The sequence below is a fragment of the Littorina saxatilis genome, linkage group LG10 (genome assembly GCF_037325665.1).
Source record: "Littorina saxatilis isolate snail1 linkage group LG10, US_GU_Lsax_2.0, whole genome shotgun sequence".
In the NCBI taxonomy this organism is placed as follows: Eukaryota; Metazoa; Mollusca; class Gastropoda; order Littorinimorpha; family Littorinidae; genus Littorina; species Littorina saxatilis.
The window spans coordinates 29,946,207-29,970,720 of record NC_090254.1 but is presented as its reverse complement, the minus strand read 5'-3'; the positions used below and the strand labels follow the sequence as shown (position 1 = coordinate 29,970,720).

The following is a 24,514-nucleotide window of genomic DNA, read 5'->3' as shown; positions in this document are numbered from 1 at the left end:
TAACATGTGCCCCACATAATTTTTAAGTTTGAAACAGTTATCTTCCATAGTTCAGGGTCAAGGTCACTTCAAAATATGTATACAATCCAACTTTGAAGAGCTCCTGTGACCTTGACCTTGAAGCAAGGTAAACCAAACTGGTATCAAAAGATGGGGCTTACTTTGCCCTATCTATATATATATACGACTTGTGTCTGTGTGTCTGTCTGTGTCTTCGCGATGCACGGCCAAAGTTCTCGATGGATCTGCTTCAAATTTGGTGGGCTTATTCACAGAGACCCCGGACACAACCTGATCGATGAGATATTTCAACACGTGCACTCAGCGCGCAGCGCTGAACCGATTTTGTGCGCGCTGAACCGATTTTGGTTCCACCTCAGCTACCCGGGCCCCCATACCGACACACCAAAGCCAAAGTTCTCGGTGGATCTTTTTCAAATTTGGACACCGTATTCAGCTACACCCCGGACACAATATCACCGATGAGATATTTCAACACGTGCTCTCAGCGCGCAGCGCTGAACCGATTTTGGTTTTTGTGTTCATTTCACCATTCCCAGTAACTCTTCCTTATCTTCTCATCTTCTCCATGTTTTCAGCGTTTACCTCCCTTCCTTCGTATGGTGCACTATAGTATGAGGGGGCATCTTCGGATATTCCCGGCGTTCTGTTACTATTTTTAGAAGGTCACCGCAGTGTCCAGAACGTAAATTGGACCCGTAAATTATCCTCACTGTAAAAGTGCAAAGGTCGAATCAATTTATAGCCACGCGAAAAATACACTGTCATCTATCTCTCTATAGATACGGCTTCTCTGTGTTTGTGTGTGTGTGTGTGTGTGTGTGTCTCTCTATGTGAGCAACACCTGGGGATTGTTCAGTTCTGTTTGTGATGTGGTCAGGCGGCTTTTGTGTATTTGTATGTACTGGCCTTCCTTTGAAAAGCCATAACAGTTCAAAAGGGCTTCCAGATAAGCTCTAAATTGCTCAATCCTGTTTGAGTGGAGTTCGCCTCCAAAGGTGATTAACACGGTTACATTCGTCGACAAGGATGGGACTCGATATGGTCAGGAATGGCATTATGGCCACTGAATCATTTTCGTGCTGTTCCCATTCCACGAATCTGGGAGGGACCTAAGCTTGGCGGGTCCATTGTTCGGACCCGGCAAAGCCGGCGTACGGCTCTAAGTATTTCATCCCGGCGAAGCCGGCTACCCGGCAAAGCGGGTATTCCTCTAGTATATCATATATAGGTGAGGTATTCAATCTCAAAAACTTCAGAGAAAATAGGAAAAATGTGAAAAATAGCTGTTTTTTAGACAACATTTATGGCCCCTGCGACCTTGACCTTGAAGCAAGGTCAAGATGCTATGTATATTTTTTGGGGCCTTGTCATCATACACCATCTTGCCAAATTTGGTACTGATAGACTGAATAGTGTCCAAGAAATATCCAACGTTAAAGTTTTCCGGCCGGACGGACGGATGGACGTCCGGACGGACGGACGGACGGACGACTCGGGTGAGTACATAGACTCACTTTTGCTTCGCATGTGAGTCAAAAATTATTGGATCGTTTTATATAAGAATAATTTTAATTACAATTTTCAGATTTTTAATGACCAAATTCATTCATTAACTTTTAAGCCTCCAAGCTGAAATGCAATACCAAAGTCCGGCCTTCGTCGAAGATTGCTGGACCAAAATTCAATCAATTTGCTTAAAAACAGAAGGCGTGACAGTGCCGCCTGAACTTTAACAAAAAGCTGGATATGACGTCATCAAAGACATATATCGAAAAAAAGAAAGAATCGTCTGGCGATATCATACCCAGGAACTATCATGTGAAACTTCATGAAGATCGGTCCAGTATTTTTCTCTAAAGCGCTCTATACACACACACACACACACACACACACACACACACACATGCATACATACACACATACACCAGGACACTCATCTCGATTCCCCGTCTATGTTAAAACATTTAGTCAAAACTTGACTAAATGTAAACAAAACTGCAAGAAGAGAAACATGAAGGACTTTAATACCTGTCCTGAACTTTTCATCATGATGTTGTCGTTGTGGCGGTCCCCAATGCCCAGCACGTAGGTTGCCACGCAGTAACCAGCACATGACAGCATGAACTCCTGCACAGCCTGGTCCAACCTGCACACGCAACACACACTGCTCATTGCAACACACAACACACACTGCTCATTGCAACACACAACGCAACACATAACACACACTGCCCATTGGAACACACAACACACACTGCTCATTGCAACACACAACACACACTGCTCATTGCAACACACAACACTCACTGCTCATTGCTACACACAACACTCACTGCTCATTGCAACACACAACACACACTGCTCATTGCAACACACAACACTCACTGCTCATTGCAACACACAACACTCACTGCTCATTGCAACACACAACACACACTGCTCATTGCAACACACAACACACACTGCTCATTGCAACACACAACACACACTGCTCATTGCTACACACAACACACACTGCTCATTGCAACACACAACACTCAACGCTCATTGCTACACACAACACTCATTGCTACACACTACACTCATTGCTACACACAACACTCATTGCTACACACAACACTCACTGCTCATTGCTCCACACAACACTCATTGCTCAACACAACACTCATTGCAACACACAACACACACTGCTCATTGCAACACACAACACTCAATGCTACACACAACACTCATTGCTACACACTACACTCATTGCTACACACAACACTCATTGCTACACACAACACTCATTGCTACACACAACACTCACTGCTCATTGCTCCACACAACACTCATTGCTCCACACAACACTCATTGCAACACACAACACTCATTGCTCATTGCTACACACAACACACACTGCTCATTGCAACACACAACACTCACTGCTCATTGCAACACACAACACTCACTGCTCATTGCTACACACAACACACACTGCTCATTGCAACACACAACACTCACTGCTCATTGCAACACACAACACTCACTGCAACACACAACACTCACTGCTCATTGCTACACACAACACTCACTGCTCATTGCTACACACAACACACACTGCTCATTGCAACACACAACACTCACTGCTCATTGCAACACACACTGCAACACACAACACTCACTGCTCATTGCAACACACAACACTCACTGCTCATTGCAACACACAACACTCACTGCAACACACAACACTCACTGCTCACTGCAACACACAACACTCACTGCTCATTGCTACACGCAACACTCACTGCTCATTGCTACACGCAACACAAACTGCTCATTGCCACACACAACACTCACTGCTCATTGCAACACACAACACACACTGCTCATTGCAACACACAACACACACTGCTCATTGCTACACGCAACACTCACTGCTCATTGCTACACACAACACTCACTGCTCATTGCTACACACAACCCACACTCTGCTCATTGCAACACAACACTCACTGCTCATTGCAACACACAACACTCACTGCTCATTGCAACACACAACACACACTGCTCATTGCAACACACAACTCACACTGCTCATTGCTACACGCAACACTCACTGCTCATTGCAACACACAACACACACTGCTCATTGCAACACACAACACTCAACGCTCATTGCTACACACAACACTCATTGCTACACACTACACTCATTGCTACACACAACACTCATTGCTACACACAACACTCATTGCTACACACAACACTCACTGCTCATTGCTCCACACAACACTCATTGCTCCACACAACACTCATTGCTCCACACAACACTCACTCACTGCTCATTTCTACACACAACACTCATTGCTCATTGCTACACACAACACACACTGCTCATTGCAACACACAACACTCACTGCTCATTGCTACACACAACACTCACTGCTCATTGCAACACACAACACTCACTGCTCATTGCAACACACAACACTCACTGCTCATTGCTACACACAACACTCATTGCTACACACAACACTCACTGCTCACTGCAACACACAACACTCACTGCTCATTGCTACACGCAACACTCACTGCTCATTGCTACACAAACTGCTCATTGCCACACACAACACTCACTGCTCATTGCTACACGCAACACTCACTGCTCATTGCAACACACACTGCTTATTGCTACACACAACACTCACTGCTCATTGCTACACACAACACTCACTGCTCATTGCAACACACACTGCTCATTGCTACACACAACACTCACTGCTCATTGCTACACACAACACTCACTGCTCATTGCAACACGCAACACTCACTGCTCATTACAACACACAACACTCACTGCTCATTGCTACACACAACACACACTGCTCATTGCTACACACAACACTCACTGCTCATTGCAACACACAACACACACTCTGCTCATTGGTACACACAACACATACTGCTCATTGCAACACAACACTCACTGCTCATTGCAACACACAACACATACTGCTCATTGCAACACAACACTCACTGCTCATTGCAACACACAACACTCACTGCTCATTGCAACACAACCCACACTCTGCTCATTGCTACACACAACACATACTGCTCATTGCTACACACAACACACACTGCTCATTGCTACACACAACCCACACTCTGCTCATTGCTACACACAACACTCACTGCTCATTGCAACACAACACTCACTGCTCATTGCAACACACAACACTCACTGCAACACACAACACTCACTGCTCATTGCAACACACAACACTCACTGCAACACACAACACTCACTGCTCATTGCTACACACAACACTCACTGCTCATTGCTACACACAACCCACACTCTGCTCATTGCTACACACAACACTCACTGCTCATTGCTACACACAACACTCACTGCTCATTGCTACACACAACACTCACTGCTCATTGCTACACACAACACTCACTGCTCATTGCTCCACACAACACTCACTGCTCATTGCAACACACAACACTCACTGCAACACACAACACTCACTGCTCATTGCTACACACAACACTCACTGCTCATTGCTACACACAACCCACACTCTGCTTATTGCTACACACAACACTCACTGCTCATTGCTACACACAACACTCACTGCTCATTGCTACACACAACACTCACTGCTCATTGCTACACACAACCCACACTCTGCTCATTGCTACACACAACACTCACTGCTCATTGCTACACACAACACTCACTGCTCATTGCTACACACAACACTCACTGCTCATTGCTACACACAACACACACTGCTCATTGCTACACACAACCCACACTCTGCTCATTGCTACACACAACACTCACTGCTCATTGGAACACACAACACTCACTGCAACACACAACACTCACTGCTCATTGCTACACACAACACACACTGCTCATTGCTACACACAACCCACACTCTGCTCATTGGTACACACAACACATACTGCTCATTGCAACACAACACTCACTTCTCATTGCAACACACAACACATACTGCTCATTGCTACACGCAACACAAACTGCTTATTGCTACACACAACACATACTGCTCATTGCTACACACAACACATACTGCTTATTGCTACACACAACACTCACTGCTCATTGGAACACACAACACATACTGCTCATTGCAACACACAACACTCACTGCTCATTGCTACACACAACACTCACTGCTCATTGCTACACACAACCCACACTCTGCTCATTGGTACACACAACACATACTGCTCATTGCAACACAACACTCACTTCTCATTGCAACACACAACACATACTGCTCATTGCTACACGCAACACAAACTGCTTATTGCTACACACAACACATACTGCTCATTGCTACACACAACACACACTGCTCATTGCTACACACAACACTCACTGCTCATTGCTACACACAACACTCACTGCTCATTGCAACACACAACACATACTGCTCATTGCTACACGCAACACAAACTGCTTATTGCTACACACAACACATACTGTTCATTACAACACACAACACTCACTGCTCATTGCTACACACAACACACACTGCTCATTGCTACACACAACACTCACTGCTCATTGCTACACACAACACACACTGCTCATTGCTACACGCAACACAAACTGCTTATTGCTACACACAACACATACTGCTCATTACAACACACAACACTCACTGCTCATTGCTACACACAACACACACTGCTCATTGCTACACACAACACTCACTGCTCATTGCTACACACAACACTCACTGCTCATTGCTACACACAACCCACACTCTGCTCATTGGTACACACAACACATACTGCTCATTGCAACACACAACACTCACTGCTCATTGCAACACAACACTCACTGCTCATTGCAACACACAACACATACTGCTCATTGCAACACACAACACTCACTGCTCATTGCAACACAACACTCACTGCTCATTGCAACACACAACACACACTGCTCATTGCAACACACAACACACACTGCTCATTGCTACACACAACACTCACTGCTCATTGCTACACACAACACTCACTGCTCATTGCTACACACAAAAAGCCGGATATGACGTCATCAAAGACATTTATCGAAAAAAGGAAAAAAGAGTTGTGAAGATATCATACCCAGGAACTTTCATGTGAAGTTTCATGAAGATCGGTCTAGTAGTTTTCTCTGAATCGCTCTACACATACACACACACACAGACACAGACATACACCACACCCTCGTCTCGATTCCCTGTCTATGTTAAAACATTTAGTCAAAACTTGACTAAATGTAAAAAGGAGTCTTACTCCGGTCCTGTCCCATGCTTGTCCTTGAGCCACTCCAGCAGCGCCCGTTTGTCAAAGGTCTTCTTCTTGTACCACATCTGGATGTTGGCAATGGTCTCCGAGTCCGTCACCACCTCAATCAGGCCTTGCTGGTCTCCCGTTGCGATGCACATGTAGGGATTCATCCTGACATAAATGCCATTACAACCGACATGAACATTTTCATTACTGGTGTCAATCAAAAATTCTGCACGTACACTTTGTTGAAACAAACATAATTATCTGCGCCATATTTTTTATTCTCAATTAAAAAACCAAACTTTATTCAAGATTGCAATACATTGTATTAAACAAAAAAAGCAAATGCTTATACGACTCGCCTTCATCATGTGTTCCAACCTCCCTTTTAAGACAACTCCCCGATTACCTCCCTTTAAAGACGCCACCAAGTGGAAGACATCACTCCTCCCCCCCTCCCACCCAATATAAGACTTCCTCCCTTTTAAAATCCGCAACCCCAGGTGTGCTAACAAATCAAAATACATCTCACAGAAGTATTTATCAGTACACTCTATGTTTTCTCTTTGTCATTTAATGTCTGGAAGCAAAAATGTAAAGCTTCAATTGGCCAAATTTAACTCGGGAAGGTTGTATAATTATTATTTGCTATTTGAAGTTGTTAAATATACAAATATTATTTGTAGCTGTGATCAAACTCATTTTTTCTTGTTTTTACAACAGAAGTTATTTTCCATGCATCAAAAGTGGTTAAAGGATTAATAAATTTGAAACTTAACTCCCTTCCTTTTTAAGACCGTTTCCTCCGATTTTCTGTTCATATTATCTCTGTAAATTTATCCCCATTTTTAGAGTCTTTACCTGACTTTCTCAGATTTTTTTTATTTTGAGGTTTTCCAGGAAGGATTACACTATATATGAATCCATAATTCATAATGGGGTAGATCCGGCAGATCATCCTTGAAAAGTGCAAAGTTCCAAAGCTCTAGCTTCAAAAACAATCGGAGATAACGTCGACGTTAAGTTTTAAAGAATCAAACATGACCCCGCTGTGACCCCAAACTGTGAAGAGGGTCAACCAAACTGGGGTCACGTTGGAAGATCATCAAACCCTATTAGTGTGCAAAGTTTAAAAAAGCTCTAGCTTCAAAAACATCTGAGATAATAGCGATACATAGCAAAAGTTTGTCGGTCTGCTGCGATGATTGTCAGTGAAATAATCAATCACTGCACAGGGCTAATGACTTTTAAGCAAATCAAATTAACAGGTAAAGTTGCTATAACAAAAATGTTTAAATAAATTTCGATTTTTCATTTATTTGAACTTGCAAAATCTAAAGAGCTCAACCATTTGTAGAAATCAGTAACTTTTCCCTAGCGATGGTCTCTGCATGGCATAAACTTGACAAAAGTATCTTTTTACCTCGACCCGGTTTTCTCGATCGTGAGTCAGTGAGTCTAACTGATGACTGTCAAAGCTCCTTGTGCCACAGCAGAAAATGGGTACTGATTCAAATTACGCGTCACAGCTGTACAGCCACGAGTTAAGTAGCTTTTCAATGGGTGGCTAAGATTTGCCTGTGTGATATCAGTGGCCGAGATTCGCAAATGTCAAAAGGGCGTACACATGTGAATTCGCCGGAAGTGCTAAAACTAGCCATGAAATCCTGATGACAAAGACTGTACAGGACTGTGCTGATATCGTTTATTAGACCTGTGCAGCGCTTGATTCTTTTAGTGTGACCCGATTCTGACGTCACCGACCCACCACCACTGACCCACCACCGCTGCTTTGTCTCCCTATTGTCAACGTTAAGTTTTTATAAAAGAAAAAAACCCACCATATCACCCCTCTGTTGCAACAACTCCACTCCGTATTATTATTATTATAAACGGAACGTGATCCCGCTGTGACCCCAAGAAACGGAACGTGACCCAGCTGTAACCCCAAAATTTGAAGAGGATCAACCAAACTTGGGTCACGTCAGGAGATCATCAAACCTTTAGCTTCAAAATCATCCAAGGACTGACGGACAAATGGACGGACAGACAGCAAACCAGCCAGCTGTCCATACAGACGGACACTGCTCAGTACTAAGACTCACAAGGCTTCCGCCCCGTGATCGGGAGGTCGTGGGTTCGAACCCCCGCCGGGTCATACCCAAGACTTTAAAATTGGCAATCTAGTGGCTGCTCCGCCTGGCGTCTGGCATTATGGGGTTAGTGCTAGGACTGGTTGGTCCGGTGTCAGAATAATGTGACTGGGTGAGACATAAAGCCTGTGCTGTGACTTCTGTCTTTTGTGTGTGGCGCACGTTATATGTCAAAGCAGCACCGCCCTGATATGGCCCTTCGTGGTCGGCTGGGCGTTAAGCAAACAAACAAACAAACAAAGACTCACCAATTATTATTATTCAGCTGAGTAAAGAAACCCATTTTAGTCATAAATACACTTTTTTATGTGAGAGATACTTGCCACAGGTGTCATGGGTATATGAATATCTATCATCCCCAACTAATTCTGGCTGTGACAGTGTGTCGGTTTCTGTGTGTGCACATGTATGATAGTGAGTGTGTGTGTGTGTGTGTGTGTGTGTGTGTGTGTGTGTGTATGTGTGTGTGTGTGTGTGTGTGTGTGTGTGTGTGTGTGTGCGTGTGCGTGCGTGTGTGTGTGTGTGTGCATGTTTCAAGGGTGTATGTTTGTGTGTGTATGTATTTGTGTGTGTCACACATGTATGTGTTCGTGTCTGGTTCTCTTTGCCCGAACTGTAAGGTTCTCATTTAATGTGGCAAAGTCTTCAATTAAAGATCCTGCCTGCATGCAAGTGTGCGTCCCGGTTTATCCGCCTGGCTGTGCTGCTCTTCATGTCTGTTTTTACCTGAGGTCTAGTCCTTCTGCTTGCCAAATATTGTCCATCAGTTGTAGCATCTGTAGTGTCAGCATGTCCTGTCGCAGGTCTAAAACAATCACCAAAAATTAAAATGATTATCTTTACCTTTCCTTTTGATAGGTTTGTAATCCACAATTACAACTGATGTTGCTTAAAGGGATAGTATCCGCCGGGAAAAGGCCTTCAGATCGCTTTCAAAGCTTCACCATAAGATTAGATCTACGTTACAAATAATGCTACCATCCACGAGGAATAACTTAACTTTGCAAATTCAACAATTTTGATAGCTAATTAACTGTCGTAAAAGAATCCAAGGAAAGAGCACTCTTGTAATGGTTGGGTGATTTTCCTTTGTCCAATTTGTCAAAATGGCGTCTCTCGGCGATTATTTTATTCTGACAAGGTGAGTGTTACATTTTCCAGCTTTAGTAAACTTTATCTGACAGAAAATAATGCTTTCAATGAGACAAGTTGCTCTCAGCAGGACTGCAAAGGAATCGATCATGCGAGTCAAATAGGTCTGGTGCACTCTAAATCATTCGCCTTGACAGAGATCATTCAGTAGTGGTAGTACTTAGTCCGATTATCTTGGACATGTTTGTTGCCTGTTGGTGATCCTTTCAAATATATGTCTCTGAAGTTGCACTAAATTTACTCCCTTACGTATATGCATTTGTTAAAACTTCCATTCATGTCACTGATCGATCATTTGGAACAGTAAACAGCTTTGCGTGCAAGAGTTCGATTAGCAGTATTTCACCGAACATGAGAGAGCTCTGAAAATCGTGTCTATTCTCAGAATAGTAACCCAAAAGAGAAGACATTATACTTATCCCACTGAACAGTGTCGGGGAAACCATTGTCTTGTGCATTTGTTATGTGTGTGTGTGTGTGCCTGTGTGTTTAATGTGTGTGTGTGTGTTCTCAGACTTGTGTATGATCACTGTGTGTGTGTGTGTGTGCGCGCGTGTGTACAGGTATTGGAAAGGTATCTGGACTTAAGTATTCTCCCCATTTAGCATCATTTTAGCTCTGTTTCACTTCCATTCAAACTTGGTGATTTTTTTCTTTTTAAGTACTGGTTTTAAGACCAATCACACAAACTTTTCGAAGTGTCTGCAGAGAATGTATCTAAAAATGCATGCGAGGCAAATTTGTTCCTGTTCATTTGAGCGTGAGCTTTTTCTCTGAAATGGCGTGGCGTGTTACATGCCTTTCCACTTTGATACCCAACCCTTCAAAATAGGGTCAAAGGTGGGTATTCAAAGCAATATGAATGCAATAATGCCTAACACAAGATAACACAGGAATAAACAAGTCGCGTAAGGCGAAAATACAACATTTAGTCAAGTAGCTGTCGAACTCACAGAATGAAACTGAACGCAATGCAACGCAGCAAGACCGTATACTCGTAGGATCGTCAGTCCACCGCTCATGGCAAAGGCAGTGAAATTGACAAGAAGAGCGGGGTAGTAGTTGCGCTGAGAAGGATAGCACGCTTTTCTGTACCTCTCTTCGTTTTAACTTTCTGAGCGTGTTTTCAATCCAAACATATCATATCTATATGTTTTTGGAATCAGGAACCGACAAGGAATAAGATGAAAGTGTTTTTAAATTGATTTGGAAAATTTAATTTTGATCATAATTTTTATATTTTTAATTTTCAGAGCTTGTTTTTAATCCAAATATAACATATTTATATGTTTTTGGAATCAGAAAATGATGAATAAGATGAACGTAAATTTGGATCGTTTTATCCAAAAAAATTTGTTTTAACAATTTTCAGATTTTTAATGACCAAAGTCATTAATTAATTTTTAAGCCACCAAGCTGAAATGCAATACCGAAGTCCGGGCTTCGTCGGAGATTACTTGACCAAAATTTCAACCAATTTGGTTGAAAAATGAGAGCGTGATACTGCCGCCTCAACTTTCACGAAAAGTCGGATATGACGTCATCAAAGACATTTATCAAAAAAATGAAAAAAACGTCTGAGGATATCATACCCAGGAACTCTCATGTCAAATTTCATAAAGATCGTTCCAGTAGTTTAGTTTGAATCGCTCTACACACACACACACAGACAGACAGACAGACAGACAGACAGACACACATACACCACGACCCTCGTCTCGATTCCCCCCTCTATGTTAAAACATTTAGTCAAAACTTGACTAAATGTAAAAACATGCGAGTCAAAAAAGGTAACTTGTACTTTCACACCATCAGTGTTTGTAGATAAGTAGTATTGTTCCTCTGCTAGCTGAGGTTTTTCAACCTTCAAACAAAAATCCTATATGGCCAAGAATCTATCAAGGTGTCTTGAAAGTGTTACAGTTTTAGACTTCACTAAACCTCCTTTTACCTTTAGCACCCCAAACTTGTTTCTCTATTCTCTCTCCTGCAGCCAAGATATTTTCTATGATTGGCTTTGGACATAACACTACCTACACACAAAAAACACCTCTAACTTCCATGTGTCTTGTCTTTCTCCTACAACACAAAGAAAAACTCGGACAGTATTCATCCAACTCAAATTCTTGTTCACATGTAAAAACCAAGACATAAGACCGTCTAAAAAAAAAAATTATTTTTTTTTATTTTTTTTTATTTTTTAGTCTGCGGACCCCCCCCCCCTACCCCCCCTCCCACCACCTCACCCGAAGTTTCGCGAATCAGATATATTGCGATCTCAAATGTTTGGACCCCATTAAGACCGCGATATAGTGGAAGTCTACTGTACAGTAAAACCTGCATCTAGCGGACCCTTATTTCGGCGGACACCTTTGCATAACGGACAATTCAAGTGAGGACGGATGTATTTTACTCTCAAAAACACCTTAAAAGAGCAAACACCTCAAAGGCGCGGACGCGGACACCCTTTTTTGGTCCCGATTGGGTTCGTTACTTGTCAACAACGGACAAACCCTTGAAGCAGACAGCAAAGTCAGCTTTTAGCAGACGCTGGTCCGCCATCTTGGTTCTGCAAATACAATCTCGCCGGCGATGTGAACGCGCGAGAAGCTTATTTTGTAAGCCAATGACAGCACTTGAAAGAAGTTGATTTTTGTATGGTGCACGCTCATTGGTCGATGCCGTGAACTCACAAACATTTCGGGTTTCTACTTTCTGTACTGTGATGCATCTTCGTCTCATCCTTCGTCTTCGTCTCATCATGCCAAAACGAAAAAATTTTACTTTAGAAGAGAGAGTCGATGTCATAAAGACCGTTCGAAAAGTTGCTGATGAGCTGAATTGCGGAAAAACTCAAATTTTCAACATAAAAGCTGATCGAACACAAATTCTCAGTCAGTGGGACTCCGGTGCCAGATCGACGGCAAAATGTGTTAAGAGAAGAAAAACAACCTATGATGAGTTGAACGAAGAACTCTTCGAGTGGTTTTCAACAGCTCGATCAAAGAATCTTCCAGTGAATGGCCCATTGCTTCAGATAAGAAACCGATTGCACCTCTCTCTCTCTCTCTCGCTCGTTCTCTCTCTCTCTCTCTCGCTCTCTCTCTCTCTCTCTCTCCTTTTCTTTGAAAAAAAAACACAAACTTGCGGGCTTCAAAACTTTGAGTTTTAATAATCACTGTGGCAAAAAAGAATCAGTGACTGTTGGTTTTTTTCCCCAAAAAATGTTGGCACATTCATATTCATAAGAAAGGACACCTTGCTACAAAGGACAGTGGCAAGGCTCCTCAAGAGCGTCTTTGCTCGCAGGTTTTACTGTATTACTATTTGCTGCATATGGTCTCAGGTAAAAAAAAACAAGTTGCTGTATGCAGGGTCCCCACTGGTTTTTAGAAACAAATTTCCATGACTTTTCCATGACTTTCCATGAGCCTCAATAACATTTTCCATGACTAGATCCACAGGTCGCCATTTCCGAACACGCAAACTTTTTACGTCTTTTCACTGCCAGTTTTGACACTGGCTTGCTTTGCACTGAATTTGAGTCAGTTTCTACGCAGTGTCTCTTCGACAAGCAAGTCAAGCATTTGCTACGCAGTCAGATTATCGGTAATGTTTGCTGGTCCTGTCATTTCACTAAACTGGACCAGCCACTGTTTGTATCCATCTGCACTTTCGTAAATTCCGTTTCGTAACCGTCACTGTGACTTGAGGGGAATGGCTGGGCGACGAAAATCGCTAAAGGTTAATTTTTCTTTCTTTCTTATTTTTGTTAAATTCCATGACTTTCCATGGCTTGAATTGAAATTCCATGACTTTCCAGGCCTGGAAAATTAAAAATCAAATTCCATGACCTGTGTATGTTACATTTTCACCAACATTTTCCAACTCTGGTCTTTCGGAGGTAAATTTTGTCATTCAGTGTGCTTATTTTTATTTTGCAATGAAGGTCCGAAGGACAAATAAGTTGTAATCAATCTCTTAAACAAATTCATTGTCATATTTAAGTATTCGCAGTATGTATAATACATTTGCACCTTTGTCAGTAAGCCTCACTTAAGTCCTTCTACAAGCCAACAGGTGTGAGCACTATGAATCCTGTGAATGTTGGTTCCCTATACCAGTTGTCTGAGGTATCAGAAAACACACATTTTTGTTTATTGTGACATTATTCAAACATGTTTGGGCAAGCAGGTAAAATGTCATTTATACAAAACACATATTTTAGACTTTGAAGTACAATTAAAGAACACCAAACACAACTTTTTCTCACTGGAAGTTTTTGATTAGTAATCACCCTACCTAAAATCCTTCCCCTGCAATGCTTTTTACATGAGATTGACAAGAATCACTTTTTTAAGATAGTTTCCCTTTTTTCGTGATTATTTACCCCAAATGTAACATACATAGCAGCTAGAAAAGGATGCTCAAAATACAAAAGCTATGTTGTGATCAAACTTTCAAAAATGTAACATATGTTTCTCCATCCATTTCTGGAACTATCAAACATAAAATTGAGATAAAACCCTTATCAGTAGTTTGGCTATTCAAGGCGCAATACAACTATGCGTATGTTGTAACTCCTTGTGCACAAAAGGTGCATTTTTTTCTTAAAACAGTCAATTTTATCGGCATCCAGACGATTGACAAATATAAATTTGGTATGGATGGAATCTGCATGAAGAACACTTCATGACTGTATTGTTTATTTTGTACTTATTTAGATACAGAACAAAATACAAAGGTTTAACAGTACAATTGTAAGCCAGAACAGGAATTTTGCATTTCGAAACCTTGACAGATCCCTGGCCATATGTAATTTCCATCATCAGATGACGAACTATGATTTTGAGTACCAGAAATACAGTCAATGATACAATGATAATGAGTGGAAGATGACGTCAACTATGATTTTGAGTGCCAGAAATACAGTGGAAGATGTGAAGAAGGCTTACCGTCTCCATTCTTGTAAAGGAGTGAAATGTCATCTGCTGCAGAATCCATGTTTGACCACACAAGCCAAAGTGGTCGCTTCTTAGACTTCATCACTTTACATTTGTCCACCCTGTAACAGTGTAATTACCACTTGCTGTATCAGTGTTTTGCAACAAGTTGTAACAAATATTTCTCTGCTCTAGTTCACAACATTCTGATTTATATTTTACTCTTCAACCTTCCAATTTTCTAAATACTTTCCTTAATTAAGAAGTCAACAAATGTCTTTTGTTGGAAATATTTGTTTTGTTATTGTATGCTTTCTTAAATATCAATCAAGACTCTTAAAATGTTAAAAGTGCATTTTGAGATTTCCTTCCCTTAATTCCTATGTAATCATTTGTCCTTTTGATATCAGAATATGTTCTGTTCCAAGTTAGGAAGTCCTTCGTTTTAAGATATTGTAACTCCAGATTTTCTCTTTACAAAGTTTCACATTTTAAATGAAATAGTCTCTTTTATAGGACCTAATTTTCTTATTCCAGCCCTGTCCATACAGATTATTCCTTGTAGTGAATATAGCCCTCCACGACCTTACAGCCAGCAGAGAAACTCCACGCTTAGTTTCTGGGAGCAGCAGGGATGGCGAGAGACGCTCATTCTGTGCACAGACAGTCTTTCCCTGCTAGCTGCGTGTACCGCTCGCTGTGTGAGCGTTGGCCAACGGCAAAAACAACACACCTTGTTCTTTTACCTCTGCAGCTGATTTCCTTGCGAACTTCATTATACAGTTCCTAGTATTGAATAGTACAGACCTTGATCTACATTTACATACCAACATGACATACCAACATGACATACCAACATGACATACCAACATGACATACCAAACTGTTCTTGCCTGTGGAGTACCAGTGCTGTAAAGCAGACACGTGGAGTACCAGTGCTGTAAAGCAGACACGTCTGTCAATGACCTAATTAACCACCACCCTGCATGGCCCCCTCACCATCTCAGTCCATTCTGGTAAGCTGAACTTTATCGTGAGGCATGTTGTGTGACTGCACATATGTGTGTGTTTGTTTGTCAAAACTGAATTTTCCACTTTACAGGGAGTGGAACTTGAACAATTTCAACAAAACAACAAAAGAACCAACCAACACTCTCAGTTATCTCTTTATTTCCAACCTGTTCTGACTGACAAAAATCTGTCATGTTTGGTATGTAAATGTAGATCAAGGTCTGTACTATTCAATACCTAAGGAACTGTATAATAAAGTTTGCAAGGAAATCGGCTGCAGCTAATGATGGTAAAAAGCCACCAGATAAGGTCAACTTAGATAAATAACCCTTTTCACATAAAGTCTGTTGAGACCTGAGTGAAAAACCTTAAGATTCGTGAGTTACGTCTTCCGGATAACCGGAAAGAGCGCCAACCTCACTGACCTGTCTTGATCGTGGCTGACGAAAATAGTGAACAATCTCTTGCAATCAGCTAGACCAGGAAGACAGTCCTAACTCAAAGAGAGAGCTATGCAAGTTCAGAAGACAACAAGAAATATCTTCCAAGGCGAACGAGTAATGAAACAAGAAGAGCAAACGCTCGATCGAGTCACTTTCGCAGTTCTGAATATTATATGAGGCATCAGATGGACAGGAAGAAATTGCTATTCACAACACAATGAGTCACGTTCACATAAAATTTGAGCCCGGTCACTTTTATAGTTTCCGAGAAAAGCCCAACGTTAAGTTGTGTGTTGCCGAACAGAAAAGGCTAGTTATCTCCCTTGTTTTTCTGATAACGTTCGTAAAAGGCTACAGATGTAAATACTTTGATGTAAAGAATAATCCTACAAAGTTTCAATCACATCCGATGAACTTTGTCAAAGATATAAAATGTCTAATTTTTCCTTTGACGCTGACCTGTGACCTTGAAAAAGGTCAAAGGTCAACGAAACCATCGTTAAAGTGTAGAGGTCATTGGAGGTCACGACTAAACAAAATATGAGCCCGATCGCTTTGATAGTTTCCGAGAAAAGTCCAACGTTAAGGTGGTGTCTACGGACGGCCGGCCGGCCGTCCGGCCGGCCGGACAGACTAACACTGACCGATTACATAGAGTCACTTTTTCTCAAGTGACTCAAAAACGAACCTGTGCGTCTCCCACTTGAATAGAACAAAAGAGTTCCAAATGACCAAAAGTGTAACACCCTCCGAGGAGTGAAGCACTAAAAGATTATGGCTTGAGTAAACCACAGCACCATAGTCCCATGAGGTAGACGCTAATTGTTTGTAAAGAACCAGAGGCAAGAACCTTGTCCCTTGTTCAATGGATAGAGGCATGACAAAATGTCAAAAAAAACATCTGGCATTTCTAGACTCCTTGCAAAGAAGAATCGAAAGAAACGTCTTAAAGCCGATAACAAAGGAAATAATTTGCAGTTTCGGCGAGTATGCAACCTCTCATCAAAAGATGAACCGAGATTGCTCATCAACAAACCAACGCGGCTTAAGCAAAAGCGGCAAAAGTCTCAACTTAATTTTCACTAGCAAGTAGCTATGAAATTAATCGATCAAGGATGGAAGCAAGCGTCATAGTGGGCGTTTGCTGTAGTGCCGAACATCCACTCAGAACTGATTAGGACGAACTCTGTAGGTGACCGTTAAAACATAATGCCAAAGTATGTGAAACCTCGGGAAGGCGTGAAGCCGGCAAGGCCTAGGAGATAGATGTCAGCTCTAGAAAGGCGTGACCGATCTCCTCCCGATAAACGAGTGATACCTGAGTAACAGATATCAAAGTCCTCATCGGTGGGAAAAAAGCTCATGATAGAGCATAAGTGTTCCTGAAGTTCCTTAAACTATAAGGGACACTCACCCTCCTATGGAGGCTAGCTCCTCTCTGGACGAGTATGCGGATGTTGTGACCTCCTATGTAAGTTTTTGTGAGGACATGTGTATACCATCAAAAACTGTCCGTGTGTATGGAAATGACAAGCCATGGTTTAGTAAATCAGTTAAGGCAAAGCTAGATGCTAAGAACAGGGCTTTTGAGAGTGGTGATGAGGATCTGTACAAGCTAGCTAAATCTGATGTGAAGAAAGAGATCCGTAAAGCAAAAGCTGTGTATAGGGACAAGATTCAAGATCAGTTCGCGTCAAACAAACCCCGTGATGTATGGCAGGGCTTGCAGCAGGTCACTCAGTACAAGAAAAAGTCAGCAGTCGTCAGACGATCACGACCCGACCCTCCCGGATAAACTGAACAGTTTCTACTGTAGGTTTGACGAGAAGAATCCAAACACAGGTTATCGTCCCTCCTTGCCGGATGACCCCTCACTTCTGATCCCACCTTTCACGGTCCAGGAGGCGGAGGTGAAGAAGCTGTTTAAACAGCAAAACGTTAGGAAAGCCTCGGGTCCGGATGGTGTTTCGACTGCTGCTCTTAAGTGTTGCTCTGATCAGTTAGCACCCGTGTTCACAGACATTTTTAATGAGTCCTTAGAGAAGCATTCTGTCCCCCGTTGTTTTAAGTCGTCTGTGATAGTCCCTGTCCCCAAGAAACCCCGTGTCGCCCAGCTTAATGACTACCGCCCAGTCGCACTCACATCAGTGGCCATGAAGGTTTTTGAGCGGATCGTTCTGTTCTACCTAAAGGCATGCACTGGTGCCTCACGTGACCCTCTCCAGTTCGCTTATCGGGCAAACAGATCGGTTGAGGACGCTGTAGCGCTAGGTCTGTTCCACATCCTGCGTCATCTGGAGAAGTCACGTTCATACGCTAGAATCTTATTTCTCGATTTTAGTAGTGCTTTTAATACAATTATCCCCCACATGCCGTTTGACAAGCTGTCAGCCCTGAACGTACATCCGTCCATCTGTCATTGGGTTTTAGACTTTCTCTTAGACCGTCCATAGGTAGTCAAGGTGAACGGTTCATACTCTTGCTCAGCCACGCTGAACACAGGGACGCCCCAGGGGTGTGTGCTTTCTCCACTTTTATTCACACTTTTCACGAACGACTGTGTATCATCAGATCCATCTGTGCTGGTTCTGAAGTTTTCAGATGACACGACAGTTGAGGGGCTGATTTCCAACGATGATGAAAGTGTGTATAGAGAGGAGGTGGAACAGTTGGTTGGCTGGTGCTCTGACAACAACTTAGAGCTCAATGTCTCTAAAACCAAAGAAATGATTGTAGATTTTAGAAAGAACAAACTCGCACTCACCCCTTTAGAGATCAACGGTGAAAGTGTTGAGCAGGTCGACTCCTTTAGATTTTTAGGCACAATCATCTCGAGCGACCTCACATGGGACAAAAACACAGAGCCCATCATCAAGAAGTGTCAGCAGAGGCTTCACTTCCTTAGACAGCTGAAGAAATTTAGACTGAACCAAGCCATCCAAAAGCAGTTCTATAGGGCCACTGTAGAAAGCATTCTGTGTTTTTCAGTCACCGTGAGGTTTAGCGGTACCAGTGCTAGGAACAAGGAAGAGCTGGAGCGCATTGTCAGACAAGCGTCTCGTATTGTGGGTTGCGAACTTCCGTCAGTCGCCTCACTGTACAGCTCACGTTTAGCAAAGAGAGTTAGGGGTATAGTGGCAGACTCATCTCACCCAGCCAGCCATCTGTTCGAGCTCCTCCCGTCAGGCAAGCGCTTCCGCGCTCTGAAGAGCAGGACTTCTCGTTTCAGAAACAGTTTCTTTCCTGAGGCAGTCCTTGCGGCCTCAATGGTGGATCGTTCTTAGATCTGTTAGATTTGTGATATGTGTCAGTTAAAGTTTTGAAAGGGATCGAGTATCCTTAAATGAAATATCTTAATAGATGTAAGGGTTGTGTCCTTTGAATAACTGTGTTAGCATGTACTCGGATTTATTATATTGATGACTATATTTTTAGATATGATTTTAGGGAATTCATTTATCTTTATCCATGTAACCTGTGATTACTCTTGTCAAATTGGTGCTAAAAGAACAACCAGTCCGTTTTGAACTGTCTGGTTGGTGTACACATGTAAATAGGCCCAGTGAAATTGAACATTTTATCTGTACATATTTATTATGATATAATATGCGTGTGGAAGGAGTGTGAAGTTTGGATGCATACACCATAACAAAATCCTGTGCTTTGCATTTGGTAAATAAACTGTTTGACTGACTGATTTGATGAACCGAGGCTGTGAACCCAGCTTGAACCAATCGGTTAGCCAAAAGTAGGCTACTGCTGGTGCATGACCTGCTTTGAGTGTCTACCCAAGCAAGACCGAGCGTATGACTTTATTTCTTTCTTTCTTTATTTGGTGTTTAACGTCGTTTTCAACCACGAAGGTTATATCGCGACGGGGAAAGGGGGGAGATGGGATAGAGCCACTTGTCAATTGTTTCTTGTTCACAAAAGCACTAATCAAAAATTTGCTCCAGGGGCTTGCAACGTAGTACAATGTATTACCTTACTGGGAGAATGCAAGTTTCCAGTACAAAGGACTTAACATTTCTTACATACTGCTTGGCTAAAATCTTTACAAAAATTGACTATATTCTATAACAAGAAACACTTAACAAGGGTAAAAAGAGAAACAGAATCCGTTAGTAAATTCTTCCCCCTAACCCGCGGGGGGAACTGAGCGTATGACGCAGAACTGCTTTCTGCATTGAGGACTCATAATCCTCATGGGTTGTGACAGAAAAAGCCAATGAATGACCATGGCTGTGAACTGGACCGTTGTTACCCGCCGAGTAAGTTAGACAAGAGTGCCGTAACCGGCAGCCCTGTTGCCCTCAAACTGACTTAAAATACTTCTTGCCAAGACAGAAGAAGTTAAAAGAAAGTCCGAACGAACTCCTTGAGAGGACAAAAATGTGTGAACCCAAAAAGCCGACAGCTGTCGTGAATGACCTTCTCGCTACTTGAATTGAGAGTCTGTCATCTGCTTTCTAACCTAATGCTGATCAGATTCGTAGTAATCCTGAGTAGCAGCAGGAAACGACAAAATTGTTTCCTGATAAAAGAGATGGTCGGTGTGATCGGCGAAACGGAAATCGAAAAGTCCAACTGACCACAAGTTATCCTCTCCAGTCCATGCATAAGCAGATGGAGATAGTACGAGGAAGCCGCAATTCCAGACCTGCCTACCCCTGAAATGTACCATGTGTAGTTTTGGGTGTGAAAATAAGGCAAATGTGTAGTTTGGCAGGTGAATGTGAAGTATTTCAATTTGATCAACCCAAACCGCAAAACAGAACAGTTACTTATACCGTACTAAAACAAACACTCAACACTCCAAACAAAACTATTACAATGTGAACAATACTCCTCATACAAATACAAACAAAGCCCCCACAAAAATACAAGCCAAGCATTAAGTTTATTTGTTAAGAAAAAAATTATTAACTAGTTTGGAACATTTGCATGGGTGAAACTGATCAGAATTAAAAATAAGGAAAATGAGGCCGGGGTCCAGGGGCCGCCCACGCCCTGGTGGGGTGCAGGGGCAACGCCCTCTTAGGGGGCCCAGGGGGGCAAAGCCCCCCGGAAGAAAACGAAAAATCAGGCTTTTTAAGGGTAAAAGTAGGCCTTTCCTGGTATCTCAAACACACAAATTTGCACAGTAAACAATGATAACAAATGTCAAGCTGTAGTCCGATAATTCGCGGGCTCAGGGAAACAAAGATTCAGCGATGTCCGGTCACTGTGTTAGAGAAAATACAGATCGGATCGCCGGCGAAAACAAATAAAAAAAATTTTTTTTACTTTTTTTTTACAGATTTTCAAAATAAGGAATTCTTTATTTGACCAATTTCATTTGGCGGATTTCCGCCCTAAGGCGGAAAAGTTTCACCCATGCATTTGTTAAAAAAAAGCTATGTTGAGGGGTACCGGGTATGCAGTTCATATACAGTGGGACCCCCTATTCAAGACCTGTGACAATCTGAGAACATCAAGTCACAAAAAGTAGGGACTGGGAGTATGTGTATCAACATGAAGGCAAATTTGCATATAAACAGAACAGGTTTGCGTCGGCAATAATAATAATATGGCAGGTCATTGCCTCTGCTCTGGTTACCGATCTCTCTCTTGGTCTTCTTTCCCTGGCACGGGTTTCTTCACAAAACAGTCCAATTTTTCCTCTGCTTTGGTCGGGATTTCTCGAATTCCTCATGAGAAGTGCTTTTCTTGTGGCGGTTACACGGTCGTAAAGCCCACTGTGCTTCTCTGAAAAAGCCGTGTTGCACACAGTGCAGTGGGCAAAATGCTTCCCTTTTCTCCACGAAACTAGGCATGGATGCTCCTCATAGTACTTTGGCAGAAAAGCCTTGCTGGGAGTTTGACCAAGCTTCTTTTTTTTGCTCCGTGGCGGTTGATCGCCAAAGTCTCCTGAATCCGTGTTCGTCGCTGTAGCCATTTTTTTCCCTCCAGAAAGAATGAGCTACGAAGTGACCGCGTTCAGAAAAGTATGTGCTGAAATGCCCGCGATAGTTGTAATAACAGCAGCAAGACCAACTGACTACGCTACTCTCGCGGGCGCCGGGCATGTTTTGCACGCAGTACACAACCGGTTAGTACAAATTATGGATCGGAACTCGCTCGCGTTTTTGCGTATTCAAAATGTCAAAATGTGTAGTCGAAACGAAACGTTTGCGTAGTATAAGACAAGCATGCGTAGTTGCGTAGTTTGGGGACCAAAATCGTAGTTTACTACGCTCAATGTGTAGTGTAAACAGGTCTGCAATTCTGGTTGTACGTCAGCAACCGAAAGTGCGGAAATGACGATGGCCGAAGCCTGGTGTGACATGAACAAAATGGCTGAACCGTAGTCCCCGTAGGTCAGTCTGCTTGTAGGCAAATGACTGCGTATCAAAAGCCAAAACAGAAATCAAAGAAAGACTGGTCGGCATAACCGGAAACCAGGAAGCCAACCTGCCAAAAGGCTCCAAAGACAAAGTGTCCTCAGGAAAAATCTGGAAGTTAATTTCGCCGCCAAATCAAGAGTCACCATGAGTTTGGCCGAAAAACCAGAACACGTCTGTTCATCGCTGAAAGACCGAAAGTCAGACGCGGAGACCGACGCAAGCCGTATTCATAGATGCCATCACGTACAGACCCTCCCATCCGAGAAAGCCGAAGCGTAACCGGAAGTAAGATACAGGGCATCACTGCCCCCAACGACCTAGAACCCCGAAGGGTTGACGTCGGAAGTTGCGGACAGGAAAGAAAAAGTGCTACGATCACCTGGATTGTCGGAAGACGAACCAGAAGTAGCCGGAAAACCCCAGTGCAGAAGCTCCCGCAACACCGTGGTAGTGCGAGCTGATGCTAATGCGTACGATCCTTCACTCGCTGAAGCGAAATCGGAAGTGAGAGACAGGGTACCGCTGCCACCAACGACCTGAAACCCAAAGGGTTGACACCGGAAGTCTACTGGCAAAGAGTCATCATTCCCAGAACCATCATTGGCCGAAGCCGGAAACGATTGTCCCCCAGTACCGGAACCCCGTGCAGCCACACTGTGCGGAACCGGTAAAGAATGAACACTACCGCAACCCGAAACCGACGAAGCGGAACCGGAAGTAGCCGGCACCTCATTGTGCCAAATGCAGAAGGTGGTGGAGCCGCAAGATGAGAAGTGGCTGTCACCCCTTCTGCAAATATCTAGAAGTAACTTCAGCGGCCAAAACCAATGGCCGAAGAAGTCTCTCCTCGACTCGAAAGGTAGACTCGACCTCTGAAGAGTCGTCCCGATCTTCGTCGAAGTCCGTACCGTCAACGACAAAGTTGTCCGACGTAGACTGATCATTCCTGGAACCATCATTAAACCACGCCGGAAATGATGATCCCCCAGTACCGGAACCTCGTGCAGCCGCACTGTGAGGAACCGGTAAGGAAAGGTTGCTACCGTACCCCGGAACCGGCGAAGCGGAACCGGAGGTAGCCGGCAATCCTGATGTGTGAACAACCGGAAACACTAAAGTGCTATGCCCGGAAGCCGACACGTTCAGTCCCCCACCATCCGAAACCGAACGAGCGGAAGCGGAAGTAAGGAACGGATTGCCGTTGCCACCAACAACCGGAAACCCCACAGGGTTGTCGCCGGAAGTTGATGGCAGCGAACGGAAAGTGCCACTATTAACCGGAACGCACGAAGGCGAACCAGACGTGGCCGGAAACCCCCTTGCCGATGCACCCGCGTGAGCGGATGCCAAGGCAGACGATCCTATACACGAAGAGCCGGTCGTACTGCCAGGCCCAACGAGACAGGTAGGGTAACCGTCGAGGCGAACTACACTGAGGGTGCGGTAAGCAGCGAACTTCCCAAACACGTACCTCGTCGGCAGAACCCGACGGTTGAGGGAAAGTCACATCAGCAGAGGACACGGTAGCTGACGGCCGAATCATCGACATCGAGGCAGAGTCGCCGACTCCGGGTGGAAACGCCGCAAAGGCGGAA

At 43.3% G+C, this 24,514-nt stretch overlaps 1 protein-coding gene across 1 annotated transcript in view; it reads right to left on the bottom strand.

Moving 5' to 3' along the window:
* Positions 1-24,514, bottom strand: part of LOC138979016 (phosphatidylinositol 4,5-bisphosphate 3-kinase catalytic subunit delta isoform-like) — a 164,418-nt gene that overhangs the window by 16,667 nt on the left and 123,237 nt on the right. The window contains exons 19-22 of the mRNA XM_070351832.1: positions 15,092-15,201; positions 9,711-9,789; positions 6,835-6,999; positions 2,053-2,170 (exon numbers count right to left, since the gene is read on the bottom strand). Coding sequence (XP_070207933.1) covers positions 2,053-2,170; positions 6,835-6,999; positions 9,711-9,789; positions 15,092-15,201 — 472 coding nt within the window. The remainder of the gene's footprint in view (positions 1-2,052; positions 2,171-6,834; positions 7,000-9,710; positions 9,790-15,091; positions 15,202-24,514) is intronic.